The sequence below is a fragment of the Phoca vitulina genome, unplaced genomic scaffold, assembly GCF_004348235.1.
Source record: "Phoca vitulina isolate PV1807 unplaced genomic scaffold, GSC_HSeal_1.0 scaffold10, whole genome shotgun sequence".
NCBI lineage: Eukaryota > Metazoa > Chordata > Mammalia > Carnivora > Phocidae > Phoca > Phoca vitulina.
The window spans coordinates 7,276,497-7,294,650 of NW_022589713.1; the positions used below are offsets into that span (position 1 = coordinate 7,276,497).

General features: G+C 36.7%; 3 protein-coding genes across 10 annotated transcripts in view; 2 read left to right on the forward strand and 1 right to left on the reverse strand.

The window, feature by feature from the left end:
• P2RY12 (purinergic receptor P2Y12) overlaps positions 1-7,852 on the forward strand; it is a 44,444-nt gene extending 36,592 nt beyond the window's left edge. The window contains exons 2-3 of one of the 2 annotated variants that reach the window (XM_032408448.1): positions 4,151-4,315; positions 6,179-7,852. In XM_032408448.1, the coding sequence (XP_032264339.1) occupies positions 6,202-7,221 (1,020 nt within the window). In that variant the 5' untranslated portion in view covers positions 4,151-4,315; positions 6,179-6,201 and the 3' untranslated portion in view covers positions 7,222-7,852. Of the gene's footprint in view, positions 1-2,919; positions 4,316-6,178 lie in introns of those variants that run through there. The other variant, XM_032408447.1, reaches the window with a different exon arrangement.
• The window catches only part of MED12L (mediator complex subunit 12L), a 319,084-nt gene that overhangs the window by 80,256 nt on the left and 220,674 nt on the right, over positions 1-18,154 (reverse strand). The gene's annotated exons all lie outside the window — the stretch shown is intronic.
• On the forward strand, positions 7,153-17,937 carry P2RY13 (purinergic receptor P2Y13). Of its 2 annotated transcripts, none has more exons than XM_032408438.1 (2): positions 7,153-7,231; positions 14,731-17,414. In XM_032408438.1, the coding sequence occupies exons 1-2, from the start codon at positions 7,187-7,189 to the stop codon at positions 15,730-15,732; spliced, it is 1,047 nt and encodes a 348-aa protein (XP_032264329.1). In that variant the 5' UTR covers positions 7,153-7,186; the 3' UTR covers positions 15,733-17,414. The 2 variants fall into 2 exon arrangements, with proteins under 2 accessions (XP_032264329.1, XP_032264331.1); XM_032408440.1 differs by lacking the exon at positions 7,153-7,231 and adding an exon at positions 10,640-14,271 and having other exon boundaries at positions 14,731-17,937.

The following is an 18,154-nucleotide window of genomic DNA, read 5'->3' on the forward strand; positions in this document are numbered from 1 at the left end:
AAACCCAGCATACATCACGAAATAAACTGCACAGAGCACCCTACTCCAACTCCCAGAAAAGTAGTAAAAACCACGTTTTAAGAGGTCCCTGGGAGGTGCAGTCTGTTAAGCATTTGATTCTTGGTTTTCGGTTCAAGTTGTGATCTTAAGGTCGTGATATGAAGCCCGTGTGGGGCTCCACACTCACTCAGCACAGAGTGTGCTTAACACACTCCCTCTCTCCCTCCCTCTGCCCAGGATGTGCAGGCTCTCTCTCTTAAATAAATAAATAAATCTTAAAAAAAAAATACTTTTTAAAAACAATGAGGTTATTTACATTAAAATTGTATGTTAATCTATTAAAATGAAAAAACTGTTAAAAGAGGCCTTCAAATTATTTCTTTTAGATATGTCACTTTATTCTGTTTAGAATAAATTAACTTCAAATAAATGTTACATGAATGATAAGCCTTGGGCAGAGGTGTAAGAAGGGAGTGACATGCATGGGGAGGCTGTGTCGGGGGAACAAGAAATTAGCAGCTTCTTCTCATTCATTACTCTACCTGAAATGGAGTAACTTCTTTAAATCCAGAAAAATAGGAGATTCCTTTCATTAGATTTATATAGGAAATTTTTGTTCTACCATAGCTTATAGCCCATGGTATGGCTGAAATGACAGCTTTATTCAGTGGGGTTGAACACACACACACACACAAAAAGTTCTCTGCTTTCAAAAGCAAAACAATCAAGCCAGGAATGACAAATAATTGGATCAACATAGCATTCTCTTTTGCTAAATACCCCAAACCCAAGACTTCTTACTTGTGCAGTCTAATATACAACCTAAATTTCTATACTCTTAATAGGTGAAACCACTAGATTATGTAAGAACTGCCTTAAATGTACATGTTCAATCAAAACATCCACTAAGGTCAAATGACCACGTTTTGAAACCATAAAATATTAGAACTAAAATAGCCTGAGACCTAATCAAATGTCTCAATTACATCTCCACACTCTGGCTGTAATCTGGTTCCACAAGGACCACCAGATCCTACCATTACAGGACATGGCTCTCTGGAGTACAGAGTAATCCCATTTGAAGTAAATATTTTTCAGATAAGCAGACTACCATTAATAGATGTGGCAAAATAAATAAACCAATTAAACCACTTACATGTAAAAATTCTGGGGTATACATTCATTTTCTAAGTCATCTCAGTCATAGAAATTAACCAAATCAAAATTAGTCCTGTTTCCAATGGTAATACATACAATTACAAACTGCATGTGCTGTTCTTATGAGACTGAAGTGCACAACTTGATCTACTTCTATTTGTACGATAATATACATGACCCTTGAAAAACACAGGTTTGAATTTTGTGGGTCCACTTACATGCAGATTTTATCAATAAATACAGTAAGTACTATGAATGTATTTTCTCTTCCTTAAGATATTCTTAGTAATACTTTTTCTCTAGCTTATTTCATTATAATACAGTATATAACATATAACATACAAAATATATGTTAATCAACTGCTTATATTATCAATAAGGCTTCCATCAAGAGTGGGCTACTAATAGGTTTTTGGAAAAGTCAAAAGTTACATGCATATATCAACTACATATCAATTCAAAATTTAAAAAAAAAATTAAGCTCTGTACAAATTTTCAACTACTATAGCCCCTAACCCCCATGTTGTTCAAGGGTTAACAGTGTACTTTTAGGGGCACCTGGGTGGCTCAGTCGGTTAAGCATCTGCCTTCAGCTCAGGTCATGGTCCCAAGGTCCTGGGATCGAGCCCCGCATCAGGCTCCCTGCTCAGCAGGAAGCCTGCTTCTCCCTCTCCCGCTCCCCCTGCTTGTGTTCCCTCTCTGTCAAATAAATAAAATCTTTAAAAAACAAACAAACAGTGTACTTTTACAATCTGAATGGCTTCTTAAAGATTTTAGTCACTTTCAAAATCAAGTGGTCTACAGATAGGTATGGTTGTAAGTGAAAATCAAAGGACAGTTCATTTAGATCAAGAACTGGAGCCTTTCATTTACCCCTCAAATCCCTATTCATACCTTCTAGGAATTTGGAAACATAAATTCTTCATAAAGTAGAATGATTTCAGTATCCTAAATTAGTGTTCCTTTAGTATGGCATATTAATTTGTTGAAACCAGTGATGATTTTTTTTTTCACAAGCCTTGTTTCATCTGAACATCTTAAAAATACTTCATAAACGTCCTTTAGACTAAAGTCCACAATTTGCTGCATGGGCAAGTATGACTTCTATTTTCTTGAAAAGAGTAAAACCACTCCACTCATGACATTTACCTCTCGCACCTGGGCCTCAAGGCAGGGAGACGGGGGCTTGTGCAGTGAGATGAGGATTATCTACATACACAGTGGTTACAGATGCAGGCTCTGGGATCAAACATCATTGGTTAGAATGGGGTCTCTAACTTCACTACTCTGCTCCAAAGTTTACGTCATGCAGAGAATGGAAATAATTGAAATAATACTCTTCAGAGAGTAACTGAGATAATAAAATAAGTTAATTCATGACAATATAAGGAGTCAAATGTTGGCTATTATTATTGTGAAGCGTACATAGGCATAAAAGTTTTTCCAAAAGTATAATTTTGTGTCTCCAAACCAACAAACAAGTATTAAAACTTGTTAACTGCAATTAATTTCAAAACAAAAATAACTTAAGGATACCCCCTTTCCCAGAGCACCTGGGTGGCTCAGTCAGTTGAGCATCCTACTCTGGTTTTGGCTCAGGTCATGAGATCAAACCCCGCATCAGGCTCCACATTCAGCATGGAGTCTGCTTAAGATTCTCTCTCCCTCTCCCTCTGCCCCTCCCCTGCATGCTGTCTCTCTCTTGCTCTAAATAAATAAATAAAATAGATGATAGATAGATAAAATCTTTAAAAAAAAGAAAAGAATATCCACTTTTCCAAGAGTTTACTATCAAACCTCTAGATGACTAACATATGGGATCATTATGTGACTTTCAAAATGTCTGATTGAAATACCTCAAATGTATAGCTTAACTACAAACTCTTAATGCCAACAAAATTCTCAGATCAGTGTAAATCCATAATCTTCAAACTTTACTGTGAATGAACTTCACTTGGAACCTGGAAGGTTCGTTAAAGTATAACTAAGGGGTACACCCAGAGTTTCTGATTCACTGGATCTAGGTTCATGCCCAAGAATGTGCATTTGTCACAATGTCCTAGGCGATGCTGAGCTGCTGTTCTGCACTTTGAAAATCGGGATCAAAGATGATTTAACATATGCAGGGATGGACACACTCAAAACTCAGAAGAAGTAAACAAAACATATGTTCATAGCAAAGGCACTTACCCACGTGGATCTAATGGAAACAAAAGAACATTATAGTTTGAAATACTGTATGTGTCTGTGGGCAAAAACAGTATTTATATAAAGGTATTAGTGAAACAGGGATCCCTTAATTTAATGATATAATCCCCCCAAACCAAAAGCAAGGTTATAAAAAAAATTGTTTATATTTAAATTCTATTTAAGAAAAGCATGAAGGACACTTTATATAATAAGTCTGGCAAAGGATACAACTGTTTTTCTTTTTTAATGTAATTTTCGAATCCTAAAATTTATAATGAGAAGAAACTGTTTCACGTACAAAGACTTGATCAAACACAGATTTAAAATAATGACATTATTAACCAGGAAAAAAACAAGGAACAAGAGACTTAACATCCATAGCAAGCACACATGTCGAGTTAATGTAATTACTTGTTAAAAGGCAATATATCACCCAGCTTGAGCACAGTATGTTTTCACGTAAATAATCATCTGAGAAAGCAAGCCTGCAACCTTCTCCTGGAAGCAGACTTCAAAAAGCTTAATCTCAACATGGATTTATCATGTGCATGGAAAATAACCAAAAGAACTCATAAAGCATCAAACTCTATGGCAGGTTTCAGCAAAAAGCAGCAAGATTTTAAAACTGCTTCTTAAAAGATGAATTCTTACCCACCCTGCCCCACATTTCCCAGGGAAATAAAAGCAGAAGTCCTAAAAGGGGCCAGACGGAAATACAGTGTCTGCACAGCTTTGAGTCCAGGGCATTGGAAGGTAATTTCTGACTGTGAAGTCCTCTCTTCCTCTCTTTATTTCTCTCTAGAACACTCAAGATTTACTGATGAAAGCTCAGCAGATACTCGATCATAAAGAGTAATAACAACTAAACTAAGACATTGAAAGGAAAATACCAGATGCCACTCTGCGGGATGTATTAAATGCCACTTAATGGATACATTTAAATCCTCCTGAATCAACAGAGTAACAGGTAACTTTATATCTAAAAGTATTTGACAAATATATGTGTTTAAAAAATGATGGGTGTGTACATGTTTATCAAGTTTTCTTAACACTGGAAACCTTTAAAAATAATTGATATCAATTCATGTACTTATTTGGAATAAAACTTAAAATACAAACTGTATTAATGCTGATAGAGACAACCACTAACTTCTTCATTAAATACACACACACACAAAGCATGGAAATAAAATACAAATGGTCTTATTTTACCTCGAGTGGAAAGTGAGACTTAAATATAGATAGATGGAGGTGATACTCCTGATATCAAGACTACTCATTAAATAAGGTAACAGTCTATGCAAAATTAGCATTCCCAATGGATAATTTTCAAAACAATCAGAGAATGCACAAATTAGAGTAAATAGCAGTAGCAAAGAAGCTTGAAATCTACCATCTTATCTCAATTTAATACTGAATTTTGTTTAGTATTTTTTTTAAGTTAAATTGGGGAGGAGGTGTTGAAAATTGAAGCTGTAATTGTGACATGAATCTTTTATTCAATAATTAGACAATGAAATATTACATTTGTGGGAATTTAGTGTTATATTTATTTGTCATACTTAAGTCTTTCACGTGGAATCTTTTTTTTTTTAATTTGGATATGTATTCTTTGTACAACACCATGTCTTATATTTAGGAATAATATTGATATAGAATCAATTCCATTTGCCCTTGAAATAAAAACATTAAAATTTCATTTTAAATTTCAAAACTTAGATGGCAGATCATGTATTCAAGTCAAGTGTTAGTTTTCTTTTATAGCCATCTGTTGTGGTGTAATAACCTAGGAAACCAGACAAAGACATGGCTTTGATATTTTATTTTAGCTATTATTACATACTCTATATACCTGGAAAGTATGCCCTGGCTGTTTTGAAGAACGCCATTTGATAACCACTTCATTTTGTTTACTGTTTTTTTTTTTTTTTAAGTGAATGATATTCAAGAAAATGTATGTAAAAATTTCAAATATAGTGTCCAAAGTCAGAAATAAGATATATGTGGGTTAAAGTATTTGCAGCTAAAGAATTAGTCTGAGGTTGATTTCTAAATGGATGACTGAGCAACATACAGGCAGAAATAGCTTCCAATTATAAAGTTTTATATCTGATTTAATACTTAACAATAAATTCCCTAAAAGTGATTTTGTACAAATTTCTTTCACCTTTTTACTTTTAAATTCTAATAGCCAATTATCAGTCACATCTCCTTAGAACCCTTTGATGGTATCAGAGTAAATGGAGCCCAGGAATAAGGAGAATGCAGGAAAAGTGACTGTGAATAGAAACGAAAAAGCTAAATGGCATGGAAATGAAGCTGGAAAGGAATAAAGCACAGTCCATGTTTCTCTTCCCATTTCTACACACTGTGCGCATGTGCCTACAAAAACGTCCTTTAAGAGGCCAACTTTTAGAAAATGAGAAGTACAAAGTATCTATACCCTCATATAATGTACTTCAGACCATTTTATTTGGTATTTGCCACAATTAAGTATTCTGAGATTCAATTTTCTGTATTCTTACTGTCACAATAAGGATTGGAAACCTCAATTTTTAGAGAAGGCTGTCCAGAAAAGTTACACCGAGGGCCCCTGGGTGGCTCAGTAGGTTAAGCATCGGCCTTAGGCTTACACTGGGCTCCCTGCTCAGCGGGGAGTCTGCTTCGCCCTCTCCCTCTGCCCCTCCCCTCTGCTCTTATGGTTGCACGCGCTCTCTAGCTTACTCACGCTCAAAAAAATATATCTTTAAAAAAAAAAAAGTTACACAGAGATAAGAGCAAAATCGACAGTCTGGAACTGAAAATAACCATCCCTACTCTCCTCCCCTAGGTAGCAAAGAAGAAACACAAGCCATGGACAACCTCACCTCTGTGGCTGGGAATGGCAGCCTGTGCACCAGAGATTATAAGATCACCCAGGTCCTCTTCCCGCTCCTCTATACTGTTTTGTTTTTTGTTGGACTCATCACAAACAGCCTAGCAATGAGGATTTTCTTTCAAATCCACAGTAAATCCAACTTTATTATTTTTCTTAAGAACACAGTCATTTCTGATCTTCTCATGATTCTAACTTTTCCATTCAAAATTCTCAGTGATGCCAAACTGGGAACAGGACCACTGAGAACCTTTGTGTGCCAAGTGACCTCTGTCATATTTTATTTCACAATGTACATCAGTATTTCATTCCTTGGACTGATAACTATTGATCGCTACCAGAAAACGACCAGGCCATTTAAGATGTCCAACCCCAACAATCTCTTGGGGGCTAAAATTCTCTCTGTTGTAATTTGGGCATTCATGTTCTTACTCTCTTTGCCCAACATGATTCTGACCAACAGGAGGCCAAGAGACAAGAATGTGAAGAAATGCTCTTTCCTCAAATCAGAGTTTGGTCTGGTCTGGCATGAAATAGTCAATTACATCTGTCAAGTCATTTTCTGGATTAATTTTTTAATTGTCATTGTATGTTATACACTCATTACAAAAGAACTGTACAGGTCGTACGTGAGAACGAGGGGCGTAGGCAAAGTCCCCAAGAAAAAGGTAAACATCAAAGTTTTCATTATCATTGCTGTATTTTTTATTTGTTTTGTTCCCTTCCATTTTGCCCGCATTCCCTACACCCTGAGCCAAACCCGCGATGTCTTTGACTGCTCTGCTGAGAACACTCTGTTTTATGTTAAAGAGAGCACACTTTGGTTAACTTCCTTAAATGCATGCCTGGATCCATTCATCTACTTTTTCCTCTGCAAGTCCTTCAAAAATTCCTTAATGAGTATGCTGAAATGCCCCAATTCTGCAACGTCTCCATCCCAACAAAATAGGAAAAAAGAACAGGATGGCGGTGACCCAAGTGAAGAGACTCCGATGTAAACTACCTGAGGTAATATTTCAATCTATTAGTATCTGGAACATCCAAAAGGAAAGCACTGTGTAAAAATACTGACTAATAATAAGTCGAGTTAGTAACAATGACTCTCTAAACAAGTAACAGAAAACAAAAGAAGTAATTTTCATTTACTTATCCAGTATTAAAAGCTATCTTAAAATGTAGAAAAAGAAACCTAACATGTAGATGTGTAGCAAAATGAACTGTATCTAATCATCATGGTTACAAGCCAAACTACACAGAAGTCATGATTTGGAGAGTGTTGGCAAAGTGTGTGACCATATAATGTCTACTGTACATTATTGAACACGATGTTATTATCAAGTTATAATCAACTAAGGAAGAATGATAAATCTGATAAAAGTCTTCTGACTGAAAATTATACTAAGATGTATATACACCCTAGTCCCTAACCAAATGCTGATCTATTTTGATACTCATTATAAAAATATAAGTGGGACACTTTACAAAGCATATTTACTACTAACTTCTAATTATTAGCAAAAACCTAAGAAATTTAAACTAATTGAAATGGTAATTGGAGTGAATTTTTTTTTTTTTTTAAAGATTTTATTTATTTATTTGCGAGAGAGAGAATGAGAGACAGAGAGCACGAGAGGGAGGAGGGTCAGAGGGAGAAGCAGACTCCCCACTGAGCAGGGAGCCCGATGCGGGACTCGATCCTGGGACTCCAGGATCATGACCTGAGCCGAAGGCAGTCACTTAACCGACTGAGCCACCCAGGCGCCCCGTGGAGTGAATTTTTTTAATTTTCATTAAGAAGAGGTTTAAAAATACTTTTCCAATAAAAAAAGCAGAAATAGCAAAGTTATTAAAAGTTATTTTTATGACATTCTAATACCAAAAAACTTTGAGTATTTCCTTAATGCTGGAGAAACCAGTTTTATTAATAGTACAATACCATCATTGCCACTTAACTTATTAACTAGCTTTCAGAAAATACCTGCTACTTGGGTTAATGAGTATTTGCTTCAGTGAGAAAAACAAATGTGCCTATGCGGTTGCAAAGCATAACTATTAACAGAAAAGTGGTTAAAGTGTTTGTAATTACTGGTTTGTCACTTATGTGTAATACAAAAAAAATGTACATTAAACTCTAAATCACACTTTGTTGGAATTTCTTTGTTCAAAGACATTAGATACCACCACTCACCTCTTATAGAATCCTACATCAAACAGCAAACCCATTTAATAAAGGATAACTGCAAAAACTGTTTTATGACACGTTATTGGGCAAAGTCTCTATTGAAGGTGACATAACACATCAATTAGTTCATAAGTAAATGATAATGAAGTATGAATCTACACAAGCCATAGTGACTATTTTTAATATAAACAAAATATATAACAGAATTGGAAGCTGACATTATTTATCTCAGTTATTTATGATCCCCAGAGGCAATTCTCAAATGTAAGGCATGGATACCAATATCAAAATATGATGGGGGGGGGGGGAAAGGGGGTGAGTTGCAGTATAAGGAAGTTCATTGAACTTCAGTATTAATCGATTTTTATCTAAATCCTCCACAAGTTCTGCTGAGCTAAATATCAGTGCAAAGTTGAACTCACTCAACTTTCTAAATGATATCTATTCTCAAGCGGCTGCATTTACTTCCCTGGCACTTCTACAAGCAAGCACTGCATGTTAGTGGCGAAGCACAAAGAGAAATTCATCAAAAAAGATGCATCTTCTACAAACTGCTAGTCTACATTCTAGCCATGTAGACTAATGCAATGCACTTTAACATCACATGTGTACGTGTGCACATTCTGTAAGAACAGCAGGATAGTTAAAATGGAAGAAAACTAGAGATCAACTCCTCTGATCTTATTTTGAATATGGGATAAAAGAAGGTCAGATCCACCTCTCAACCCATCCGAGTCAGGGGACAGAGAGTGGGTTAAAACTGACACCATGGTGCCATGACCACATGAACTGCTGGGAGACTGCAGAGTGGGCAAAGACTTTCCCAAATAATCTTTCCCTTTGGATTAAATTAGTTCACCGAGAGGACAATTTCCATAAGAGAAAGAAAAGAAACAAATGCCAATGGTATTACAGTATTTTTGTAAAAGAACTGTAAGGTGTTTAGAATTATCTATGTTTTTATATACAATATGAAAAATTTACATTAAACTCTAAATCACACTTTGTTGGCAATTTCTTATTCAAAGACATTGGACAGCATACACTGCTGTATCGAAAATCAAACTGAATCCACCCAAGAGAGACTGAGAGATCAGTATTTACAGAGTACTCATGATACACAGAACATGTCACTATTTCCAGGTTTAAGAATTTTAATATACATAATAAATCCCAGATTTCATAATAAAAAAAAAAGTGAAGCCAAATTTTGTAGACTCAAGTCCAGAAGTTGAAAAGTTCAGAAGATGAGACAAACAAAATGTAGTCTTGCCAACAGCCTTAGTAGCTAACAAGTCCTAAGGCTGCTGGTTAGTGGCAGTTTTTCACGGTGGTTTTTACAGAAAGTCTAAAGCAGGTGTGGCAAACTACAGCCTGCGAGCCAAACCTAGTCCACCCCTTGTTTCTGTACAGCCTGTGACCTAAGAACGGTTTTTACATTTTCAAATATCAACAGGAAAAATATTAGAATAAAATTCCATGTTGTATTAAAGCTACATGAAATTCAAGTTTCAGGGTCCACAGTAAGGTTTGTAAGAACACGGCCACACACACTCAGGTTTTATCCATGGTTGGTTACCTGCTCCAACAACAGAGTTGATTAGTTGGGTTGTGAGGAAGACTGCATGGCTGCAAAACCTAAATATTTACTAAATGGCTCTTTAGAAAAGAAGATTGACAACCCCTGGACCAGAACTCTAAAAACAGGGAGAAAATATTCAGAAAAAGAACCCACTATTCATGCATCTAGGTGTTTCAGCAGCCTTGCACTAAAAACAACTAGATTCCAGTGCCCGGTCTAGGTGATCACTGTTGATCGGTAATGCCCAAAGTAAGACTGCAATGATGCCAGCTGGAATTAAATATGTAGAAATGCACTTAAAGTCAGTAAATAAAGAGAAACAGCCTGATTTTTTTAAATGGGAAAAGACATAAAAAATCAATTTCTAAGAGAAAAACAAATGGACAATAAAAATATGAAAAAATATATACTCTCACTAATAAGCAAATACATTTACATTTAAATTACATGAGCCTTGGGGTGCCTGGGTGGCTCAGTCGTTAGGCGTCTGCCTTCGGCTCAGGTCATGATCCCAGGGTCCTGGGATCGAGCCCCGCATCGGTCTCCCTGCTCGGCCGGGAGCCTGCTTCTCCCTCTCCCACTCCCCCTGCTTGTGTTCCCTCTCTAGCTGTCTCTCTCTCTCTCTGTCAAATAAATAAAATAAAATCTTTAAAAAAAAAAAAAAATTACATGAGCCTTTTTCACCTGTAAGCTTAGAATTGCTTTAAAAGATTTTTATAACAGTGTTGGAAGGAAGAATCCCACTCAGGGAGACTGTAAAATGGTAAGATCTTTCTGGAAAGCTATTTGAAAATACCATTCAACATTTTGCTGCACAGCTTTGGTCCAGCAATCCCACTTATAGGAAATTTTCTACAAATATGTTGAAACAACTATAACAAACATATATGGACATATATGTGTCCTACAGTACTGTTTTTAACAGAGAAAAATTTGGAGAAAAAAAAAACACGAAATGCCAATCAGTAATGGCTTAACCCAACTATGGTAATTTTCTATAGTGTAACTTTTTTAAAAAAAATAGGTAAATCTTCATGGACTAACATGAAAAGGAAACAAAGATCTGATAGGTCAATAAATGTAAATATATATATTTGCACACACATTTGTATGCATTATGCAAAGGGAGATTAACTTTCACATTCTCCTATACACATGCTTATATCTGAATTCTTCAAATTGCTTATCTTTGAATTCTTCAAACTTGCCTTCCTCTTATAATAAAAATATGAAAACAGATATTAATATGCTTCCAGGTAATACTATGACTTTATTGCCTGTTTCTACTTACATGTAGAGATTTTCTAATACTGATTCTACTTATAGACATTTCTATACTTAATGTTAAACTACATAACTTATTTTAACTGATTATTATTTCTACTTTCAGTTAACCCAGTGTGGAATTTTTTTTTAAACAGTTTCATATCATCTGAGAAAGTACCATGCTATGATGTGATGAGAAGTAAAAGGCTCTTTTTGTAAGAGTTCCCACTATGACTTTCATTCCAAATCAAAACAAATACTTGCTCATCTTTTCAGATATTATTCAGATGGTACTGGTTGGCCACATCAACAGGAACCTTTAAACTGTTAACTCTGATCCAAAGGAAAATCTCAAAAGAGACTATAAATGGAAAAAATAGTTTATTGCCATTTGGCAGGCTTCTAATTTCTATGAGCTTTCAATGTAATCTTCTTTAATTCTCTCTGGATCATACCACTTGGAACCAATTTATGTTTTCAGCCACGTACTTCACCTTAAGGGAAAAAGCTTCACAAATCCATTAACCTTTAAAGTTGATTGTTACTCCTCACTCATCAATCAGTAATACAAAGCTCAGAAACTCTAGAATCTAGACAATTCACCGTCTGTGCTTTCTGACAGTGGGGAGTGTGAGGCAGGCTCCTAGTACGGCCTCTGAACCAGGCTGTGTGGGTCTGAAGTTGGCTTGGGGTGCAGGATTTTGGCTAAACTGCTTAACTGCTGTGCCTCAATTTTCTCATCAGTAAAATGGGACAAATCTCTGAGGATTTTTGTTAAAAAGTAAATAAGATCATATCATTTAGAGCACTATACTCACTGGCTATACTGGTTTTGACTAAATATAGGATTTAAATTTGGTTTCTTGTCATTTGGCAGGCTTCTAATTTCTGGGATCTTTCATTTCATCTTTGATTCTTCCCCATCCATCCCCAAAGGTATACATGGTATCCCACTTTTAACTTCATTTAACAAGAAACATACTAACACCTACCACATGATATGCATTAGTCTATGCACTTGGTGAATCTTCACTCATTTCATTCCTTAACAAATCAACAAAGTAGATACTATTATTTATTTTCATTGTAAGCAGAAGGCAATAGTTTCATAGAAAACATAAATAACTTGCCCAAGGTCACAAGAAAATAAAAGCTGCAATAAGAAACTGAGCCTAGGCACTCTGGCTCCTGAGACAGTGCTCCTATCTGCTCTGCTGGGCAGCCTCTCAGACAAGCTAACAAGGGTCCCTCGGTTGGGGAGGGGGGCAGCATTGCTGTGAATCAAAGGAAAGTCAATTAATACATGTTAAGCACATGGACATATAGGAATGTGTGGTGTGTTGGATATTTAGTATGGTCAAACATTTTGAAACTTGCCACATTTGAAAGAACACATTCCACAACTTTAGAAATGGGCACTGTTAAGTCAGTTCCTCTTTTGAAAGTTTCCCACACTTGGACATTTTGAAAGTTGACCAAAATGTGATTTCCAGTTTTCATATTATGAAATTATCTTATACAGCATTTCCTTATTTAAACTGAAACTATTCCAAACCTCCATCTAGATAATGGTTTTGGAGATTTCGGGAAATTTATACTTAATTATGTAGGTCAAATACTTCTACTTAAAAAGTAAAAATAGTTTGTTATTTTTCCCCTACTGAAGCAAGCAAGAAGATGGATGTTTAAGTCACGTTCCATCACATTAATGAAATCCAGAATCTGTATTTCCAAGGAACAATTTATTTGAGTCAAACACACATTTTTTAAACTGTGCCACATTGGGTAGTTCCAACAAAATTATCAGGCATCTTATTGTCTCATATTTTAAACATCCAGTGGGACATGAAACTTTTCTTCTCAGAATCCCAAACCAAGCCATCCCAAAATTCTCCATCAACCCCACAGTCTGGTCCAACTCTGTGGTGAAACGTGCAGTAAAAAATATGAAGTGAAACTCATCATGGAGAACTCCACATTCCCCTCATTCCCCTCTCAATTTCCTCTTTCCCTTTACCTATCTGGCAGGGAAACATTTCTATTCATGGACAACCATCTTTACACAAAGTGGCAATTACACCCTTTCAAACTTGAAGAGATTTAAATGATACATTTTATAGACTTTGGCCCAAGGCTGACTGATGAAATTCCTGAGTTTTCCACACTTCACATACAACATTAAATACAGAAGAGATTTCCAAAAATGGTTTCTAATGAGTGAAATTATCTCCATTGAAATCTGTAGTTCACTCAGCACTGCAGTCAGGGGCGAACGTTTTTTAGTGCTTCATATACACCCAGCACTATTCTAGACACTCGTTTTGTCTTCTCAATAATGCTATGAGGTATATACTGTCATTAAATCCACAATATAGATGAGCAAACTGAGGCAGAGAGCTTCTAAATCATTTGACTATGATCTAGCTCCCCGTAATTCTTGGATCTGGGATTCTAACCCCCAAATCTGTGTCTAACAGCCCTGAACTTTTGGGAAAAAAAGTCAATCTCTCTGAGATAAAAGACCAAAAGACCAAGATAAATGTAAAAATAAAGAGGTCATCCTATTGAACACAGATTTCTGGACAAAGCAGTCTACAAGAGTGCAAATGATGGTTCTGATTTTAGAATCAACTTGTACTCTCTCCTATGTGGTTGTAATTTGGGGGTAATTTATTTTTCTGCCACCTATTATTATATACAAAAGGCACTCAAAAATTTCAGTGACTGTGTAGACAGAAAAGATAAAATGCCAAAAGTTATTAGATGAGAAAATATAAAGATATTCAAGTTACAGTAGATTAACAGTACCTAAGCTTGAAATAAGAGAGGCTTCTTATTAGAAAACCTGCAAAGGTTTGAATATGAAGACATTCTAATTGATCACATTACGCACGTGAAAATGAGGAAGGAAACTGGTATAAGAAAGCAGAACAACACTTGCTTCACATGCTCTCCGTGGGCTGAACTAATAACTGCCTCAATCAGAAGACACTGAGCTCAGGATCCTCACAAACAAAGGTGAATTTCAACTTTTATTATGAGTGGGCTTGCTTATAAAAGAAAGAAAATATTCAAGGGGGGAAAAAAAAACACTTTAAGGTAGACATTCTAGAAACCATAGATTATGAGCATAAGGAACTATATAATGTGCAACAATCTGACATGAATTATGACTTCTTAAATGGGTCTTGTTTTACTGCATGTTAAAAGTAGCACTTACAAATGAGGTAGAACCTGTTATTTGGGTTTCATAAGGGTGTAAAAATAATGGTACTATTACAAGTACCAAAATTGTAGTACATGTTTAAAAAAATTCTAGCTAGAAACAACATGTGCCTTTTCAACTCCTCTACTGAATGTGATGAGTAAATGTAAAGTGTTAATACGTTATACACCTAAAGTCTGCTTTTAAAAGTAGCACTTCCAAATGATGAAATGCTTCTTGTTTCCCTTTGTGTATGTGTTTATCTGTAACAGCTGACATTGGAAACCATGAACACCACAGCGATAAAGGGCTTCAATGGGTCTGAGCAGTGCCCCAGGGACACGCGGATATCGCAGCTGGTGTTCCCAGTCACCTACACAGTCGTGTTCTTCATCGGCATCCTGTTGAACACTCTGGCCCTGTGGGTGTTCATTCACATCCCCAGCTCCTCCACCTTCATTGTCTACCTCAAAAATACTCTGGTGGCTGACTTGATAATGACGCTCATGCTTCCGTTTAAAATCCTCTCCGACTCACACCTCGGACCCTGGCAACTCAGGGCCTTTGTGTGTCGTTTCTCGGCTGTCATCTTTTATGAGACCATGTATGTGGCCATCATACTGCTAGGTTTCATAGCCTTTGACAGATTCCTCAAGATCATCAGGCCTTTTGGAAAATTTTTTGTCCAAAAACCTGTTTTTGCAAAAATGGTCTCGACCCTCATCTGGCTCCTTTTGTTCCTCATCTCTCTGCCAAATATAATCTTGAGCAACAAGGAAGCAACGCCGGCATCTGTGAAAAAGTGTGCCTCCTTGAAGGGTCCCCTGGGGCTGAAATGGCATCAAGTGGTGAACTACATATGCCAGTTCATTTTCTGGACTGTTTTTGTCCTGATGCTTCTGTTTTATGCGGTGATTGCAAAAAAAGTATACAGCTCTTATAGAAAGTCCAGAAGTAAGGACCGCAAACACAACACAAAGCTGGAAGGTAAAGTATTTGTTGTTGTGGCTGTATTCTTTGTGTGTTTTGCTCCATTTCATTTTGCCCGAGTTCCATACACTCACAGTCAAACCAACAGCAAGACTGACTGCAGGTTGCAAAACCAACTGTTTATAGCTAAAGAAACGACTCTCTTTTTGGCAGCAACTAACATTTGCATGGATCCCTTAATATACATATTCTTATGTAAAAAATTCACAGAACGTCTACCATGTATGAGAGGGAGAAAGATCACAGGATCAACCCAAGAAAATCAAACTACTCAGACAATATAACTCTAACCTGATAACTTTATCACGGCTATGTTCTATTTAATCGATAAGACTTCAAAAGATAATTGATTTGGAAATCAAGTTTAAGCAATGAAAGAAAAACAGATGAGACAAAGGTTTTCTTACATGTTATTATTACCCAGGTTTACAGAAAGGATTATATAAATTTTAAGTCCACGTAGATCGATTGATGAGCAGAATGAAGTACTGGTCAGAGAATGCAACAGAAAGCAAGTGGCCACTAGAGGTCATCTTTTTGAAAGCATTCACTTACATATTGGAAAACATTATGGATAAATGTAAATTACTAAGAACCTTCCTTCCAAAACACCTTCTCACATTCTTGTACAATACATAATTCATACAACACTACTGCTTTCGGGTCCACAACTGTTGATACTTGCTGATTTAAAAACAAACAAACTTGAAAATCCTTTGATGAAAGCTGAAGCTAGTGGTTGAAAGGGATGCTAGATATGAAGCATCTGGGGAGTTGAAATAGGGTCAGAAAACCCTGAGAAAGCCTGGATGAAGGAATTTCTCCTTCAAAGAGCCTCTTCCAGTGTCAAGAGTACTAACATTATTTCAGTACTCTATGTGAGGCAAAGACCATTATTAAGCCACATAAAATATCGTACTATAGTACTTTGCATGCCTTAAGTGTGCACAATTTAATGGCAAGAATACAGGACTGATATTCTCTGGAATTCTCCCTCTGCCCAGCAAATACTCTAATGGCGGTTGAATATGCCACCTACTCAACAAAGCCTTCCTGGGCCACAACCTCTATCCTCCTGCCTCACACATTAACTACTGCTCCCACTGTTTGGGTATGTGTGAGGGCCATCGTGGTAGATTTCCCTTTGCTAGTTAGTGATATTCCTGACTGCATCCCCAAAAGATGGACAGGATTCTTTAAGAAAGACAACATGTTTTAAAGACAGAAACCATGTCATGTTTTCTTGGTACCTCCCACACTATTCCCTGCAGACCATGAATTACAAATGTTTGAAATACAATTATGTCATTGTTGTGTCATTCTTGGTACATTTATGGATGGAACTGCTGACCCACAATCAATAGCATCCATACTGGGAAATTTTGCTAAGGATGGTAACCTATTCGTACTTTTTCCCCTCCGTATCTCTTCCTGAATCCCTCTGTGCTTCAAAAAAGCTAAAATGTGGTTATCTAGAATTGTGGACATGGATTTATATCTTCTAGAGAAAATGCACAAAGTATTCATGCTCTGTAAATGTGCCGCTGGCTCAAACACGATCACCATAGGTGAAACCCCCAACCTCTTCCCATGTTCTCCAAGGCCCTGAAGGCCCTGGAACTTGCCCACCTTTCTGGCCTTATCTTCTAACTGTGCTTCCATCCCTGGAACATTACACTCTTATGTACGTTTCTAACTGTTAGAACTTGCGTTGCTCCTTTTTGCCTCTGGGCCACTCACTGCACACATAAATCTCCCTCTGACCCATCCATGAAACCCTAAGATGCTATCACTTGTTCCATGAAATCTCATCTGGCCAACCTCCCACCACCATCTCAAACCCAATCACCCCCTCATCAGACTGTTGTCACACCTCAATTATTGTACTTATCACACTGCTTTGTAATTACTTGCCCACACATGTATCTACTCTTTTAATAATTTATGTATATTTTTGAGAGCAAAGATGTGTCTCACTGTGCAATCAATAAATATTTGATAAAATAATTCAAGCTGGTTTTATTTTTACATGCTGGAAAAGCAAGGAGGAAGCCAATTCTCACTGATGTTTCTATTTTCAAAAGGTGATATCAATTTATTGAAAACTCAAGCTCTTTTTAGTTGCCTTCCTATAGAGCATGCACCCAGGGGCCTGGGTGTTGGGGGTGTTCCTTGGCTTGCTAGTAAATGAACATGAAGAAAGCAGAATTAATAAACATTACATGTGTAGCTTTGGGCTAATGTTTATCAACGTTTCACTTTTAAAGCTATAGACAAAATGCTTTAGCTACGTGCTACCGGTTTTGGTTAAGTAAAATCTGTAACTGTAGCATATTACAATCTCCTAAACTCTTCAAAAAATACTCCTAATGTCTGATTTTCGTTCTCTGAAATAAAAGAATTAAATCATGGACTGTTAGAGATGTCACTAAATCCACACTGCCTTTACTAAGTATATTAAACAATCACATGTAGACTATAATACTGTATTATAAGTAACTGCATCTTGATAATATACACAATTTTTTAAAAAAGATCTTTTAAGGGGCACATGGGTGGCTCGGTTGGTTAAGCGTCTGCCTCCAGCTCAGGACATAATCCCAGGGTCCTGGGGTCAGGTCCTACCTCAGGCTCCCTGCTAAGCGGGGAGTCTGCTTCTCCCTCTCCCTTTGCCCCTCCCTCTGCTCGTGCTCACTTGCTCTTTCT

Coding starts and splice junctions, on each gene's coding strand:
- P2RY13 (XM_032408438.1), top strand. CDS start 7,187: ATGGCGGTGACCCAAGTGAAGAGACTCCGATGTAAACTACCTGAG. Junction 7,232..14,730: donor TCCGATGTAAACTACCTGAG/GTAATATTTCAA, acceptor TATCTGTAACAG/CTGACATTGGAAACCATGAA.